Raw genomic sequence first — 15,965 nt, 5'->3', positions numbered from 1 at the left:
TTTTCTGCATATAAAAGCTGTGCTGCCATGGTGTAACACACACACTATATGCAAAGCTTTTCATGTAAGATACAAAATAGCCAAAATAGTAGTAACATCTCTCTGAAATAACTAATATATAACCGGCAATCCACTCCCAGCCAGTCACACGTCCAGCAAGCCACTTCCAGCCACATCCACAAAATAACCATCAAGCCACACCCACAAAATAAGCCATGTCCACAGAGTGGTAGTAAAAAAAATTAGGAATCCACCCCTGGTTCCTAAGGAACAAGTAAATAAGTGAAACTAAAAAGGTGGATGTTGGAAAAATTACCAGGCAACTGTCACGAAGTCTTCTAATAATGTTGTTAAGGTCACACTGTTACAACTGACTAAAAGGCATTCCCTAGGACCGTGATGGAAAACCTATGGCACAGGTGGCATGTGGAGCCATATCGGAGGGCATGTGAGTCATTGCCCTATGTCAGCCAGCTGATTTTTAGCCTTGGGGAAGCCATTTCGCCCTCTGGATAATTCAGGGAAGCTTCCCTGAAGCCTTGGAGGCAAAATAAACGCCCAACAGGCAAACCGGAAGTTCAAAAAAGGCACTTCCGGTTTGACCATTGTGCTGTTTTTCACACTCTGGGGCTTCAGGAAGCTTCCCTGAACCCTCTGGAATACAAAAAACAACACAACAGGCAAACCAGTAGTCTCTTTTTCCAAACATCTGGTTTGCCCATTTGCCTGGTTTTTTTTCACTGTCCCAGGCCTCAATGAACCGTTGTGCATACACGGGGATGCGGGAGATTGTGCGCAAATGCAGGGGCAGTGCGGGTGGATGCACATGCATGGGAGGGAGGGAAGGGTTGTGGGCACGTGCACGCATGCTGGCACACTCATACACACCCTTTTGTCACACAAACCAAAAAAGGTTCTCCATTACTGCCTTAGCATTTGTTAGAGAAGGAAGAGGGGCTGAATCTCAAGATCAACAGGCTCTAAACCTCATCTGCCCCTGCCTTCAAATAACATGAGAAAGATTTGGGTGGGAAGTGGAGAGTGGCGAATAGAGGAATTGTGATATCTGGAAAATGAATACAATTGATGCTTATTGCCCTTATCTTTGTAGCATAAAATACACTAATTATTCTAGTTTAAAATTTCTAGTTCATTCTTCAATTGATTTCAACAGCATTTATCATTTTCTAGTTCATTCTGCATATTTTTTTACAAGAGAAGCAATGGTATCATTTACTATACGGGTAGCAAAAGCATTAATTCCACAATGAGATCACCTGAAATGTATTTTATTTTACTTACTTATTTACTTATTCAATGTATCTGCCACCTTTCTCATTGTTAGGTGATGCTGAGTAGCTTATTGTCCACAACCACTTACATTTTTAGATTACATTTCTCTTGGTGTGATTCTTTTGTCCTGTTATGTCTGTCTTTGGATTAATTTAATATTAATTAAGTGGGCACATATAAAACTGATGAAAACTGATCCATTGTTGCACTAAACCACTCCAAGTCTCCGGAGAGGGGCGGCATACAAGTCTAATAAATAATAATAATAATAATAATAATAATAATAATAATAATAATAATTATTATTATTATTATTATTATTATCATCATTATTATCATCATTATTATTATTATTATTATTATTATTATCATCATTATTATCATCATTATTATTATCATTATTATTAATGGTTATTGTGAATAAGTACATTCAGTTGTATTTCTGTAGTTTCTTTATATTACTTGGTGTAAACTTTATAATCACATAGAAAATAATTTTGCCACTTGCCTCTAAATCTGTTATGATTGTTCCTTGGTAATAATAACAGTCACTTTCTTTTTTTGCTAGAACAGGACTACCAGCATCCAGTGACACTTCCAAATTCTGTCCTGCCCTGTGTTTTGCATCAAGAAGAAAGGGACAATAGTTGTAATCCAAACACCTTGGAATAAAATGGAAGAATGTTAGCCGAGTAATCCACAGAAAAAACTAATGACATATAACAATAAATGTTATCCATATTCTTAAACTACACATCTTGAAAGCCCAGTATAAATCCCAGTTTGTCAGGCATGGTTAAAAAAATATCAAATCAATAGTCTTGCCAGTGCAATAAATGTTCTATTTTTATGCATGTTCCATAGGACTATAATGGCTGCCATCTTGATTTTCTTTTAACCATACCCTATGGACACTCCTGGTCCCAGGAGGAAAAGGTCACACTTCAGCAAATTAGAATACAATAGAATTTATTGGCCATGTGTGATTGGATACACAAGGAATTTGTCTTTGGTGCATACAGGGCCGCCGATAGGCCAGTGGAACTCATTACTGGACTCAATAGTGTCAACTCCCAACCCCCAACACTTCTCCCTTAGACTCTCCACGATCGACCTCTCCAGGTTCCTAAGAGGCCAGTAAGGGGCGTATATAAGTGCACTGATGTGCCTATCGTCTCCTGTCCAATTGTCTTTCCTTATCTCATATGTCATATATATTCTCTCCTTATCTATATCTATCTATCTATCTATCTATCTATCTATCTATCTATCTATCTATCTATATAAAATATATATCATATATATTCTCTTCTTATCTCTTATATCATATATACTCTCTCCCTCCCATCTACTTCTCTTCTTTTTACTTTCTATCGTCATATATATTACTTAATGTCTATTCTCTTCCATATGTATTGTATATTGGACAAAGAATAAATAAATAAATAAATAAATAAATAAATAAATAAATAAACAAATAAACAAACAAACAAACAAACAAATAAATAAATATTACTGGTATTGGTGTCAGGGGCCCGGCCAAATTGAAAAATGGGGGGGGGGGCGGTTTTGGCCCGCCACCATGTGCAGGCCCCTGGCGCCTGCCGCAGCAGTCATTGTGCCCTGAGGCGCCTTCGCCCAGAACAATTCAATTAGCTGCCGGGAGACCCTCTCTGCCATCTGCTCCGCCGGAGAAAGAGAGCAGCCTGGGCCTACCGAGGGACGGAGAAGGGACGGAGCGGCGGACCCCCCCAGGAGAGGCGGGTGTGGGGACTAGATGCGCGGAGACCTGAGGTGCCACAGGCGGCAGCCAGGCAGCCTTTACCGCGGGACACAGGACCCTCCTCTGGTAAGGCAATCCTCCCAAGGGGCCTCTGGGTCACCCCGTGGGGCTCTGGTACGGGCGACGTTTGCGGGGGGAGGGAGGGCTGGACGGGACGGGGGGAGACAACGGGAGGTGAGGGGGGCTGGCGGGCAGGATGGCTGCGCTGGTAGCTTCCCACGGGGGGGGGGGGCTGCCAGAGGGGCCCGGCTGCAACCGAAGGGAATGGCTGGAAGGCGAGCGGGCGGAAGGAAGGTCACCACCACCCACAGGCGGCCCATTTCCCGGCTTCTCCATTGCCATCTTGCCAAGGCTGGAGGCCCCGGGCGAGAGCAGCGGGGGCCTTTTTGGAGCAGCCTCCGCCAGGAGGACGAGGGCAGGCAGGCTGCAGCTCCCAAATGCTGCGGAGACAAAATCGGGCAAGAGCAGCCAGGCGGAGCTCCTGTGGTCCTGGGAAATGGGAAGGCTGCGGCGGGCAGAGCAGAGCCAAGCCGGACTACGAGCAAGAGGGGTGGGGCGGGTGTATGTATGTATGTATGTTCCTGCCCTTTGCCAGGATCCCAGTTCGGTGTAACCCTAATCAAAGTTTGATAGAATATCCTTTCTCCCAATACTGTATATTGGAGAGTAATTGATTTCAGGGAGGGAGAAAGAGGCAGGCAAAAGGGTTCTTTCTAACCAAGGTTTAATAGACTCGGGACCGTGAGAATGGGTATGCTGGAAAAGACATCAGCTGCAGGAAAAGCTGCACATATTTCTCGTTAGGTTGAAGGGTAAAGAATTGAGATCGGTTCTGGTTCATTGCAATATAATATAATGGAATGGAATATAGAATAGAATACAGAAAGGAATGGAATATAGAAGAATTCACTTATTCTATTTATTTATTATATTTCTATGCCACCCTTCTCAAAGCTACTCGGGGCTTTTGAAATGGAATAGAATAGAATATAGAATAGAATGGCATATAGAATAGAATAGGGAATAGAATGGGATACAATAGGAACAGAATAGAATATAGAATGGAATGGAAAGTAGAATATAGAAAAATAGAAGAATAGAATATAATGAATACAATATAATGCAACAGAATGGAATATAGACAATAGAATTAGAACAGCACCCTTGGAGGTCTGCTAGTCAAATTCCTTACTAAGGCAGGAAACCCTCTATCTTTTCAGAAATGGTTATCCAATCTCTTCTTTAAATCTTCCAATGTTCGAGGACGCACAACTTTTGGAGGCGAGTTCCCATCCCACCCCCACCACAAACTCAAGTTGTTCCACTGATTATTTTATTTTATTTATTTGTTTTGTCCAATACACAATAATACACAATGAGGGTTATAGAGGATATAATCTGGTAGAATGTATTAAAGGGTGAATAGAGGAGAAAATAAAGGAGTGAAATATAACTATTAGAGAATAGCAGGAAAAGATATAGGTATAGAAGAGAAGATATAGGGGATATAGGCATGGCCGCCAATAGGCCAGTATTACTGCTACTGGCCAAATTGAAAAATGGGGGGGGCAGACACTTAGGCTGTATGGGGCCCCAAAATTCCTGATGGCGGCCCTGGGTGCATATGCTCTCAGGGTATACAAAAGAAACGATACATTTGTCAAGAATCATGAGGTACAACAGTTAATGATTGTCATAGGGTTCAAACAGTTAATGATTGCCATAGGGTTCAAAGAAGCAATCAGGAAACTATCAATATTAACATAAATCGTAAGGATACAAGCAACAAGTTCATTTGAAGAAGCCCAAAGGAAAGTAGGGAACATAATTACAAGCCTTTCCTATCAGTTCCTGAGGTGCATTATTGTAAAAAATTAGTTACTACACCATCTGGATATGCTTTCTAAAGAGCCAATGCCCCGGTGGGAATTCATTTAAATATTAGACTGTTAGGCTCAAGACTAGGCACTTCTAGGCAAGTATGTTGTAAATTGGGGGCTTAACAGAATTGCTGGATCTGCCCCTTTAATTATTAAATGTTAAGTTTAATACATGAGGAAGGCTGGCTGCAAAACACGTTGGACCACTAGATGGCAGAAAGATAGGTAATAGGAAGGATAAGATGAATAATAGTAATACAGTCTTAGTAAATACAGTAGTTTGACAGTATTGTGGGAATTAGTTGCTTAGCAGAGTGATGGCATTCCTGAAAAAATGTCCTTGTGTCATATTGTTCTGGTGTGCAGTCCCCTACAGAGTCGTTTTGAGAGAAGAAGTTGAAACAATTTATGTCCAGGATGTGAAGGGCCTGTAGCCCTCTTTTTGACTTGTGCAGTATACAGGTCCTCAATGGAAGGCAGGTTGGTAGCAATTGTTTTTTCTGCAGTACTAATTATCCGTTGAAGTCTGTGTCTGTCTTGTTTGGCTGCAGAGCCAAACCAGGCAGTTATAGAGGTGCAGATGACAGACTCAATGATTCCTCTGTAGAACTGCTAAGCATTGCCACCACCTGCTTGGATAATGAGCTTGGAATTCATTACCGAACTCCATAGTTTCATCCCCAAACCCCCAACACTTTACCCTTAGATTATCTTCGGTTGACCTATCCAGATTCCTAAGAGGTCAGTAAGGGGCGAGTACAAGTGCACTAGAGTGCCTTCCATCCCCTGTCCTATTGCTCTCCTATATCTCCTATACCTTTCTTCTATTCCTATATCTCTCCTTCTATTCTTTCATTGACATGTTCTATTACTATATCTTCTCTTCTATTCTTTCATAGATATATTTTACTATGAGTATCTCCTCTATAACCTTCATCATGTATTTTACTATGTGTATATAGATATATACCCACTAAAACCCTCATTGTGTATTGGACAAAATAAATAAATAAAATAAAATAAAATAAAAAAAATAACCAAGCAAGAATGTATAAGACTAAGCTTGTGGAATTCTGGGCTATGGAAAGACTTAGTTTAATGTCTTCATCTCTTCTCATTTTAAACAAATAAATACTTTACTACCTTGTTGTGAGAAGTGGGCTGATGCCATATGAAGGATGAGCAAACAAGCAGCTGCTGCAGATGGAACTGGGATTAACGATGACATTTCTGTGAAGAGATTCAGCTTGCCTGGGCACTGTACAGCAGCGTCTATGGTATGGCCAACAGGATAAGGAACATCCGTTCATTCTTTCAGGCCTCCGTCTACAATAAAAAAAGAGAATAGCTTATTATGTGCATCCTCTGCTTGAAAATATGCGGTATTTAAATCGGGCTCTTCTCCATAAATAACTGAGCTAGAGAGGAACGTCTTGGTTTTTTTCAGAAAGATGAAGAAATATTTGGTGTAATTGCAAATTAATCCATATTTAACCAATGGTTAACAAAGTTCTGGGGACTGCTGTAAATATCGTAGAAAAACCCTGAGAGCCAAACTTCAAATCAACGGATTTAATTTTTGATTGCTTCACATCATCTCTCCCAGACCAGTCTGTTCTTTTTGCTAGATTCCCCAGACTGCCTTTTGAATAGACTCATTCAATGTCTTTTCTTTTTCTCCAGTTGCTGGAAGCACGATCTTTTTGCAGCCAATTGAGGATAAAAATTACCCATAATAATCCCAGAAGTGCTTTTTCTAAAAGGCAACTGGACTTTCTTGGATTTTTTTCCCCTTTGAAAATGCTTTGGTTTTCATCCAAGAAACTTCTGCAGTTCAAGTAGAGCTAGAACTGAAGAAGCTTCATGGATGTGAAGCAAAACATTTTCAAAAAAACCCCAAGAAAGTCCAATTGCCTTTTGGAAAAAGCACCTTTGGGAAAACAATGACCTGGATGTTTGAGAATCTCCATAGACATTTTACCCATAATAATATATGTTAGTAACATTAGCTTTGGGATTCTTAAACTACAGGCCATGACCACTAAGTATTGCAATGGAAAGGTCGCACATGTTGTTTAAAATGATCATGCTTCCTCAGACACAGTAGAGAGCAAAGTCCAGGGGAAGCTTGGAAATAAGCTTATGGGTCTCTATGAATATCAACCACTAAGCTGCCCCAAGTCCTTGGAGAAGAGGAAGAGCCTTCTCTGTGGCGACCCCGACCCTCTGGAATCAACTCCCCCCGGAGATTAGAACTGCCCCTACTCTCCTTGCCTTTCGTAAGCTCCTTAAGACCCACCTCTGTCGCCAGACATGGGGGAACTGAAACATCTCCCCCGGGCAGATATAATTTATGAATGGTATGTTTGTATGTATGTGTGTTTAGAAAATGGGGTCTTTAAAATATTTTTAAACAGTAATTTAGATTTGTTGTAGATTGTTTTTTCACTTTGTTGTGAGTCGCCCCGAGTCTGCGGAGAGGGGCGGCATACAAATCTAAATAATAAATGAAATAAATAAATAAATAAATATAAATCTAATAAATAAATAAATAAATAATGAAATAATAACCATAGCAGTTTTCTTTAGGTATTATTTACCATGCATTATTTACTAAAATTGGGGGTGACACAGAGAGAGAGAGAGAGAGATGTTCCTCTAAAGAGATGTCTCTTGTGGCTTGTACAGATATTTTAAAATGTGAAACATTTTCTAACAACCAAGATGGAAGGGACCTTGGAGGTCTTCTAGTCCAACCCCCTGCTTAGGCAGAAAACCCTACAGACAATTGGGTATCCAACATCTTCTTTAAAACTTCCAGTGTTTGAGCATTCACAACTCCTAGAGGCAAGTAGTTCCATGGATTAATTGTTCTCACATTCACTCCTTGCTTTTAAGCTGCTTCTCTCCTTGATTAGTTTCCACCCACTGCTTCTTGTCCTACAGGTGATCTGGAGAATAACTTGACTCCCTCTTCTTTGTGGCAGCCTCTTATTTACATTGTAAATAAGCTGTCTCAGACAGTTCTCTTAAAACAGAACTATTATAAAATTGAACATAAAGTAATATACATTTTGAAACTTTGAACTAGAGGAATCAGCAAATGTAAAATAACAGAATAACATAGTGTGAAGGGACCTTATTGTGCCCCAGGACTGAGTCCCAAATAATTATGCAATAAGTTGTCTTGGGTGACATCTGTGAAAAAAAATCAGGCGCTCAGGCATGAACATTTATTTATTTGTTTATTTACTTACTTACTTACTTACTTACTTACTTACTTACTTACTTACTTACTTACTTACTTATTTGTTCAGACACTATACTTTTCCTCTACCTTAATTAGTAGTCAGAAGAGAAATGAAATAGTGTTTTTCTTGTTTCTTAAGAAGCTACTCCAGCATCCGGTTTTGCTTATTTGCTTATGCTTACTTAAATTATCAACCTCTTTTCTTTGAACTCAGTTGGACTCACCTCTGAACTGGTATGCCAGGATTGTGCTCTGCAAATAGCAACGGTAACCAAACTTTCTTTATAAATGAAGGACTTCTGTAGTAGGTTCTATACCAGTTAGAAAGGAAAAGAGCAGGTGAGCCTGGGGGAAACTGATATTTGAGTTTATTCTTTTTTTTAAGGGGGGGAGGGAGGAGGGAGGGGGGAGGAGGGAGGGGGGAGGAGGGGGGCAACTGTTTTGCAAATCCCAACTGGTAGATTTACTTATCTTCTCACCTTCGGGGGTTTGACAGACAGAGTATGCTGGGAGACTAACAAAGAGATGTTGATCATGGTGAGTCACAAATGGGGTAATCATCTCCTTATTTCTGATGCTGACATGTTGGCAGGTCGAGTGTTTTGCATAATTGAGCAATATGTCTAATGTCTGGAAATAGCTCCAGAACAATTGGGGGAGAGGCTTTACAGATAAATGTAATGTATTCATGAAATGTATGAAAATTATTTTCTTAATACAAGTAAGGCCGCAAGCTACACCTGTTTCCTTAGAAGAAAATGCCACTGCATTTGGTAAGACACAGCGGAGTGCAGGCCTGCGAGTTCTCTTCCGTCAAACTATTACAATAGTACAAGTACAGGGAGCCCTTGGATTACAACAGTTCATTTATAGTGACCACCCAATGTTACAATGGAACTGACACAATAATATTAACAACAGAAGACGAATAAGTACTGTAGGTGAGCTACAGTATCACAATGTTACTGTACATTTGTGTGTGTGTGTGTGTGTTTATATGTATTATTTCCTGGATATGTTTATGAAATAGTAGCCCCAAAGTTCTGTCTTCAGTTCTGGCATATGGGATATGAAGATCAAAATGTTGCTCCCTATTTTCGAAGTTGACCATTTATTTAAGAAATGGACATAGAAGGTTACCTTATATTAAGTCAAAGTATTGACCAAGCTCAGTAATGTTCCCCTCGGTGTCTTTTCATCATCCTCAATCTAATACCATTCAAGATTGGATGGGACCAGATGGGACCAGACTCCTCCAAATTCTTATTGGCACATGGTTTTGTTCAAGATAATGAAGAGTGAAACTCAAACACATCTGTATGTAGTTATCAACGAAGCGGTGGAAGTGATGTGCCGGTGCCTGGAGACTGTTGGGGCCTGGATGGGTGTCAACAGACTCAAGCTCAACCCGGATAAGACGGAGTGGCTGTGGGTTTTGCCTCCCAAGGACAATCCCATCTGTCCGTCCATTACCCTGGGGGGGGGAATTACTGACCCCCTCAGAGAGGGTCCGCAACTTGGGCGTCCTCCTCGATCCACAGCTCACATTAGAGAACCATCTTTCAGCTGTGGCAAGGGGGGCGTTTGCCCAGGTTCGCCTGGTGCACCAGTTGCGGCCCTACCTGGACCGGGACTCATTGCTCACAGTCACTCATGCCCTCATCACCTCGAGGTTCGACTACTGTAATGCTCTCTACATGGCGCTACCTTTGAAAAGTGTTCGGAAACTTCAGATCGTGCAGAATGCAGCTGCGAGAGCAGTCATGGGCTTACCCAGGTATGCCCATGTTTCACCATCACTCCGCAGTCTGCATTGGCTGCCGATCAGTTTCCGGTCACAATTCAAAGTGTTGGTTATGACCTTTAAAGCCCTTCATGGCACTGGACCAGAATATCTCCGAGACCGCCTTCTGCCGCACGAATCCCAGCGACCGATTAGGTCCCACAGAGTGGGCCTCCTCCGGGTCCCGTCAACTAAACAATGTCGGTTGGCGGGCCCCAGGGGGAGAGCCTTCTCTATGGCGGCACCGGCTCTCTGGAACCAACTCCCCCCGGAGATCAGAACTGCCCCTACTCTTCCTGCCTTCCGTAAACTCCTCAAAACCCACCTTTGCCGTCAGGCATGGGGAAACTAAACATCTTCCCCTGGGCACGTTGAATTTATATATGGTATGCTTGTGTGTGTGTATGTTAGTATAGGGGTTTTTCTTAAATTTATAATATTTTAATTAATTGGATCATGTATTGGATTGTCTTTTCACTTATTGTGAGCCGCCCCGAGTTTTCGGAGAGGGGCGGCATACAAATCCAAATAATAAATAAATCAATAAATAAATCAAGACTGAACTTGTATCCTACCAATGAGGCATTGTTCACACACACACACACACACACACACACACATGCAAACACTAAATTTGAGATACAGTGGTACCTCTACTTATGAACTTAACTCGTTCTGTGACTAGGTTCTTAAGTAGAAAGGTTTGTAAGAAGAAGCAATTTTTCCCATAGGAATCAATGTAAAAGCAAATAATGTATGTGATTGGGGAAACCACAGGGAGGGGGGAGGCCCTGTTTCCTCCCAGGAGATTCCTAGAGCGGCCCCATGTAGGCTTCTCTCCACCTTTTCTGGCCCTGTTTCCTCCCAGGAGATTCCTAGAGAGGCCCCACGGAGGCTTCTCCCTGCCTTTTCTGGTTACAGTTTTGGAGGCTCGGGTTTGCAAGTGGAAAATGGTTATTGAGAAGAGGCAAAAAAATCTTGGACACCCAGTTTTTATCTAGAAACGTTCGTAAGTAGAGGCATTTGTAGGTAGAGGTACCACTGTACTTGGGTGAACTAGGTCTTTACCTAACAATGGAAATCCCAGCTAGTCTTTCTGAAGACTTTTTCCAAAACGAGTGTGTTATCATTTTAAAAAGAGGCATTTCCTATGTAGCCAGTGACTTCAATTCATTTGGTGAGGATACATTTGAAGCTCAGGTATATAAGACCATATAAGAAAAAAAAATTGTCAGGTAACTTGGCCCCAAGTTTCTTGAATGTTCAAATATAAAAATCAAAGCATTTAAGTGAAGTTCATTAACAGGCTGGCATTCAATCTTATTGCTGACAGGACTCAGGAAAACACTTTATAGGACATGTTTTATTCCTGAGAACAAGAAGCACAAGGAAAATCACATGGCAAATGCATATTTATTTATTATCTACTGTTGACCTCTCCCGATTCTTAAGAGGTCAGTAAGGAGCGTGAATAAGTGCACCAGCGTGCCTTCCATCCCCTGTCCTAATGTTTCTTTTTTTTACTAGTATTATGTATATGAATATTATTACATCTTTGTATAGCACCAATATATACTTGACAAAATAAACAAACAAACAAACAAATATTTCACTGCTGATTTCCAGGTTCCTATAAATACTTTCCTTCCAGAAAATATGAGCATCTCTCCTACAAAGACTGTCTTCACAAGAGAGCTCATGATACAGAAAGCACTTTATATAAGTGCTTGAAGAAATGTTTGGATTTGTTCACTGTTCTCTGCATTTATCCTGACTGACTTTTCAAAATAAAGAGATTTCACAGTGACAGCCAGTTAGACATTATTTTGTGACTGTCAAAGTAATATTTACAAAGTGATAGCAGCTTCAGGCATCTCAAACTTTAGCAGATATGCAGACAAAAATATTTGACATCACTTCATAAAGGTATACAGTTTGACTTGGTGTAGTTTGGCAGGATTAAAGAACGCTAATAAGACCTTTATCAATAACTGTGATTGAAAAGTGTTCGGAAACTTCAGATCGTGCAGAATGCAGCTGCGAGAGCAGTCATGGGCTTACCTAGGTATGCCCATGTTTCACCATCACTCTGCAGTCTGCACTGGCTGCCGATCAATTTCCGGTCACATTTCAAAGTGTTGGTTATGACCTTTAAAGCCCTTCATGGCACTGGACCAGAATATCTCCGAGACCGCCTTCTGCCGCACGAATCCCAGCGACCGATTAGGTCCCACAGAGTGGGCCTTCTCCGGGTCCCGTCAACTAAACAATGTCGGTTGGCGGGCCCCAGGGGAAGAGCCTTCTCTGTGGCGGCCCCGACTCTCTGGAACCAACTTCCCCCCAGAGATTAGAACTGCCCCTACTCTCCCTGCCTTCCGTAAACTCCTTAAAACCCACCTTTGTCATCAGGCATGGGGGAACTGAAACACACACACACACCGGGCATGTACAATTTATGCATGGTATGTTTGTGTGTGTGTTTGTTAGTAAAATGGGGTTCTTTTTAAATATTTTAAATTATATTTGGATTTGTCATGAATTGTTGCATCTTGCTGTGAGCCGCCCAGAGTCTGCGGAGAGGGGCGGCATACAAATCTAAATAATAAATAAATAAACAAAAATAAATAAGCATTGGCTTATTATGTTATTCATCTTCCAGAAATATTTTTACAGGAATTCCACAAGTTAAAAAAAGAGCTTAGATCAGGGGCATCAAACTTGCGCTGTCACAGCATCATCAGTTATTTATTTATTTATTTATTTATTTTATTAGATTTGCATGCCGCCCCTCTCCGTAGACTCGGGGCGGCTAACAACAGTAGTAAACAGCATATAACAAATCTAATGTCTAAAATAATTAAAAACCCTTATTTAAAACCAAGCATACACACAAACATAGCATGCATAAATTGTATAGGCCTAGGGGGAAAAGGGTAGTTCAGTTCCCCCAAGCCTGACGACAGAGGTGGGTTTTAAGGAGCTTACGAAAGGCAAGGAGGGGGGGGCAATTCTGATCTCCAGGGGGAGCTGGTTCCAGAGGGTCGGGGCCGCCACAGAGAAGGCTCTTCCCCTGGGTCCCGCCAGACGACATACAACAGATACATTTGTTGTATCGTGACTTATCCCCTACAGTAAGTTGTGTGTGGTCGTGGTCAGCCCTTGTCAGCCCTTGTCTCTCCAGCACTCAACGAGCTGCATTGGGATCCAATTGGTCTCCGAATACAAAGTATTGATTATGACCTATAAAGCCCTACATGGCATCAGACCAGATTACTTACGGGACTGTCTTCTGTCTCATGTATCCCAGTGGCCGGTTAGGCCCCATAGCGTTGGCCTTCTCCAGGACCCGTCAGCCAGACAATATTGTCTGGTGGGGCCTGGGGGAAGAGCCTACTCTGTGGCAGCCCCAGTCCTCTAGAATCGACTCCCCCCAGAGATTTGCACAGCCCCCAACCTCTTGGCCTTCCACAAGGTACTAAAAACTTACTTTTGCCAACAGGCTTGGGGCCGTTGAGTTTTAACATCTAGCCCTGGCCAATGACTGAATATATATATGTATTATATATGATAGGATGAATGTGGATGATTGGGTTTAAGAATCAGGATTTTAGAGTATATTTTAAGTTAGATTTCTTATATGTTTTTCGTATTTACTACTGTTGTGAACCGCCCTGAGTCTGTGGAGAAGGGCATCATAGAAATCTAATAAATAAATAATAAATGAATGACACAGCCCGCCCGTTGGCTGGGAGTTTGACAGCCCTGGCTTAGATGATATTTTGCCACAAGAGATATTCTGATTAAAAGAATCTGGAGTTCAGCCAGCAAAGAGTGCATTACATTTAATAACATGCTTTAGATAATTTAGATAATTATCATGTAACAGGATAATTGTATACTTACCTATAAGTAGGTAAGTATCTAAAATCGTTAGAACTTACTTCCATTTTGCTGAGAATAGGATATGTTTTTAGGACTAACAAGTTTATTGAAGCAGCCTGGATTCCTCTTTTATCAGCCTCTCTCTAATGTGGTCTTCTAACTCCCCATTAAATCTCTGAAGAACATTTACTTGTTTGCTTGCCTTGTAGTTGGGTAATCAAGTACATGTTCTGAATGACCATTCCCCATTGGCTGTACTTTTCGTCATATTAGGATTTGATAATAGTATGAAGCAGGGTTGCTTTTTCAATTATTATTTAATTGTTCTTTTTTTTAAAAAGCCATCGTCAGTATTCTCATTTTCTTTCTCCGTCACTGTCCAAACAGTATTGCTTTAATCAATGAAGAGCAGCATTCTTCGTGTTTTTTGAACTCTGACATGTTCCATTTAGACAAATGTAAGTTCTCAGGAATATATCTAGCAATCAATTTGCATTTATACAAATGGAGAGGGGTGGCATACAAATTTAATAAATAAATTAATTGGGTTTTTTTGGGGGGGGGTTATTTTTGATTTCTTGAGTAGCAACAAATATCACTAACATTGAAGTCCTGGTAACTTTATTTACATTTCATTGGCTAACCCTTAAGTAATTGTCTAAGAAAACTACTACAGCATTAGTCTTTTTTAAAAAAAACTGTGAGTCTTAAATAATAAACAACTATAGAATATTATACATATAGTTTGCTACTCTGGCATCTTTGAAGAGGTTTCGCATGGTAGAAGATGCTAGAAACCTATAACAGAATTCACTTGAATGAATGGAATTAAGTGACAATAGCTAACAAGTACAGTACTGGCAGAAATAATACTGGTTATGTCAGTTAGAGGAGTTTTTTGTAAAATGACCTGGAAAGTTGGACAGATTTTCAATGTAAAAGCAATTTTAAAAAACAACTCACCACCTGCTGCGCTAAAGAATTACAGAACTGGATCCTGGCAATATTGAACTGCTTTGCTGCTGGGCAGAGTTGGTGGCTAATGTTTCCTGTTACTAAGGAGGTTGCTATGAACTCATTGCTACCAGGAATATAATGTAAAAGAACAGAGCTAATGTGTACACACACACACACATTTATCAGGAAGAATTGGTCTCAGTTTTCCTTCTCAGGTTACTGACATCAGCCTAACTAAATTAAACAAGAAGATGAGAGAAAGAACACTGGGGACTGACAGAAAATTATTTTTCAGCATCTATGTCTGTATGCAATGAAGCCTTCCACCATGAGGGAAACCCCATGGTGCTACTGCAGAAAAAGCATCTTATCCACAATTAATTAGCAATCCTACTCAATCTATCCATCCTTTGCACTCTTTTTTCAAGAGGGAAAGATGAAGCCTAAATAAAACTGGCAGAACCAGCTTCTCCCAGCACTTTTTTGTAGGCTAAATTCAGTTTGTGCCTATTACCTAGTTGCTAAATAAAATTATTACGGTTCCAGACAGTCTTCTTTGACTGTCAACATAGTCATACTCAGTAGAAACTGCTTGAAAAATATCTCAGCAATGAATAATTTTGATCTCACTGGAGCAGAATCTCGGAAAATTGAAACCTAGTATGTTTGTCTCAGGGGTGGATTGTAAACGATTTTGCTACTAGTTAACACATGAGCTTGCATATGCGTGTGAGCCTTCTAAGAACTGGTCCAAACTGGAAGCAATTCACCACTGGTTTGTCTGTTTCTTCATCCCTCAGCTAGGCCAATCTTACAAAAGGCCTCTATCAGTTACAACAGGAGAGTCTGTTACAATAATGGTGAACCTTTTTTTTTCTAGGGTGCCGAAAGGGCGTGGGCGCGTTATCACGCATGCGCGAGTGCCCACACCCATAGTTTAATGTCTGGGTAGGGCGAAAACAGCTTCCCCTGGAGGCCCTCTGGAGGCTGGAAATGGGCTGTTTCCCAACTTCTGGTGGGCCCAGTAGGCTTGTGTTTCACCCTCCTCAAGGCTCCAAAGGCTTCCCTGGAGACGGGGGAAGGTAAAAGCACCCTACCCCATCCCCTCAGGCTCTCTAGAAGCCAGAAACGCCCTCC

The 15,965-nt window shown here is 41.1% G+C and overlaps 1 protein-coding gene across 6 annotated transcripts in view; it reads right to left on the bottom strand.

Annotated features, from left to right (window-relative positions):
• The window catches only part of C1H11orf16 (chromosome 1 C11orf16 homolog), a 33,558-nt gene extending 18,618 nt beyond the window's left edge, over positions 1-14,940 (bottom strand). For 3 of the 6 annotated variants that reach the window (XR_011560055.1, XM_070763596.1, XM_070763604.1), the window contains exons 1-4: positions 11,058-11,149; positions 8,431-8,517; positions 6,100-6,282; positions 1,802-1,955 (exon numbers count right to left, since the gene is read on the bottom strand). Coding sequence is in view for 4 of the 6 variants with exons in the window: in XM_070763596.1 (XP_070619697.1) it covers positions 1,802-1,955; positions 6,100-6,282; positions 8,431-8,517; positions 11,058-11,134 (501 nt within the window). In the remaining 2 variants the exon portion in view is untranslated. Of the gene's footprint in view, positions 1-1,801; positions 1,956-6,099; positions 6,283-8,430; positions 8,518-11,057; positions 11,150-14,834 lie in introns of those variants that run through there. The other 3 variants (XR_011560065.1, XM_070763616.1, XM_070763622.1) reach the window with 2 other exon arrangements.
• Positions 14,941-15,965: the final 1,025 nt, after the last annotated feature.

The sequence above is a fragment of the Erythrolamprus reginae genome, chromosome 1, assembly GCF_031021105.1.
Source record: "Erythrolamprus reginae isolate rEryReg1 chromosome 1, rEryReg1.hap1, whole genome shotgun sequence".
NCBI classification, from domain to species: domain Eukaryota; kingdom Metazoa; phylum Chordata; class Lepidosauria; order Squamata; family Dipsadidae; genus Erythrolamprus; species Erythrolamprus reginae.
This window is presented reverse-complemented; position numbering and strand designations above follow the sequence as displayed.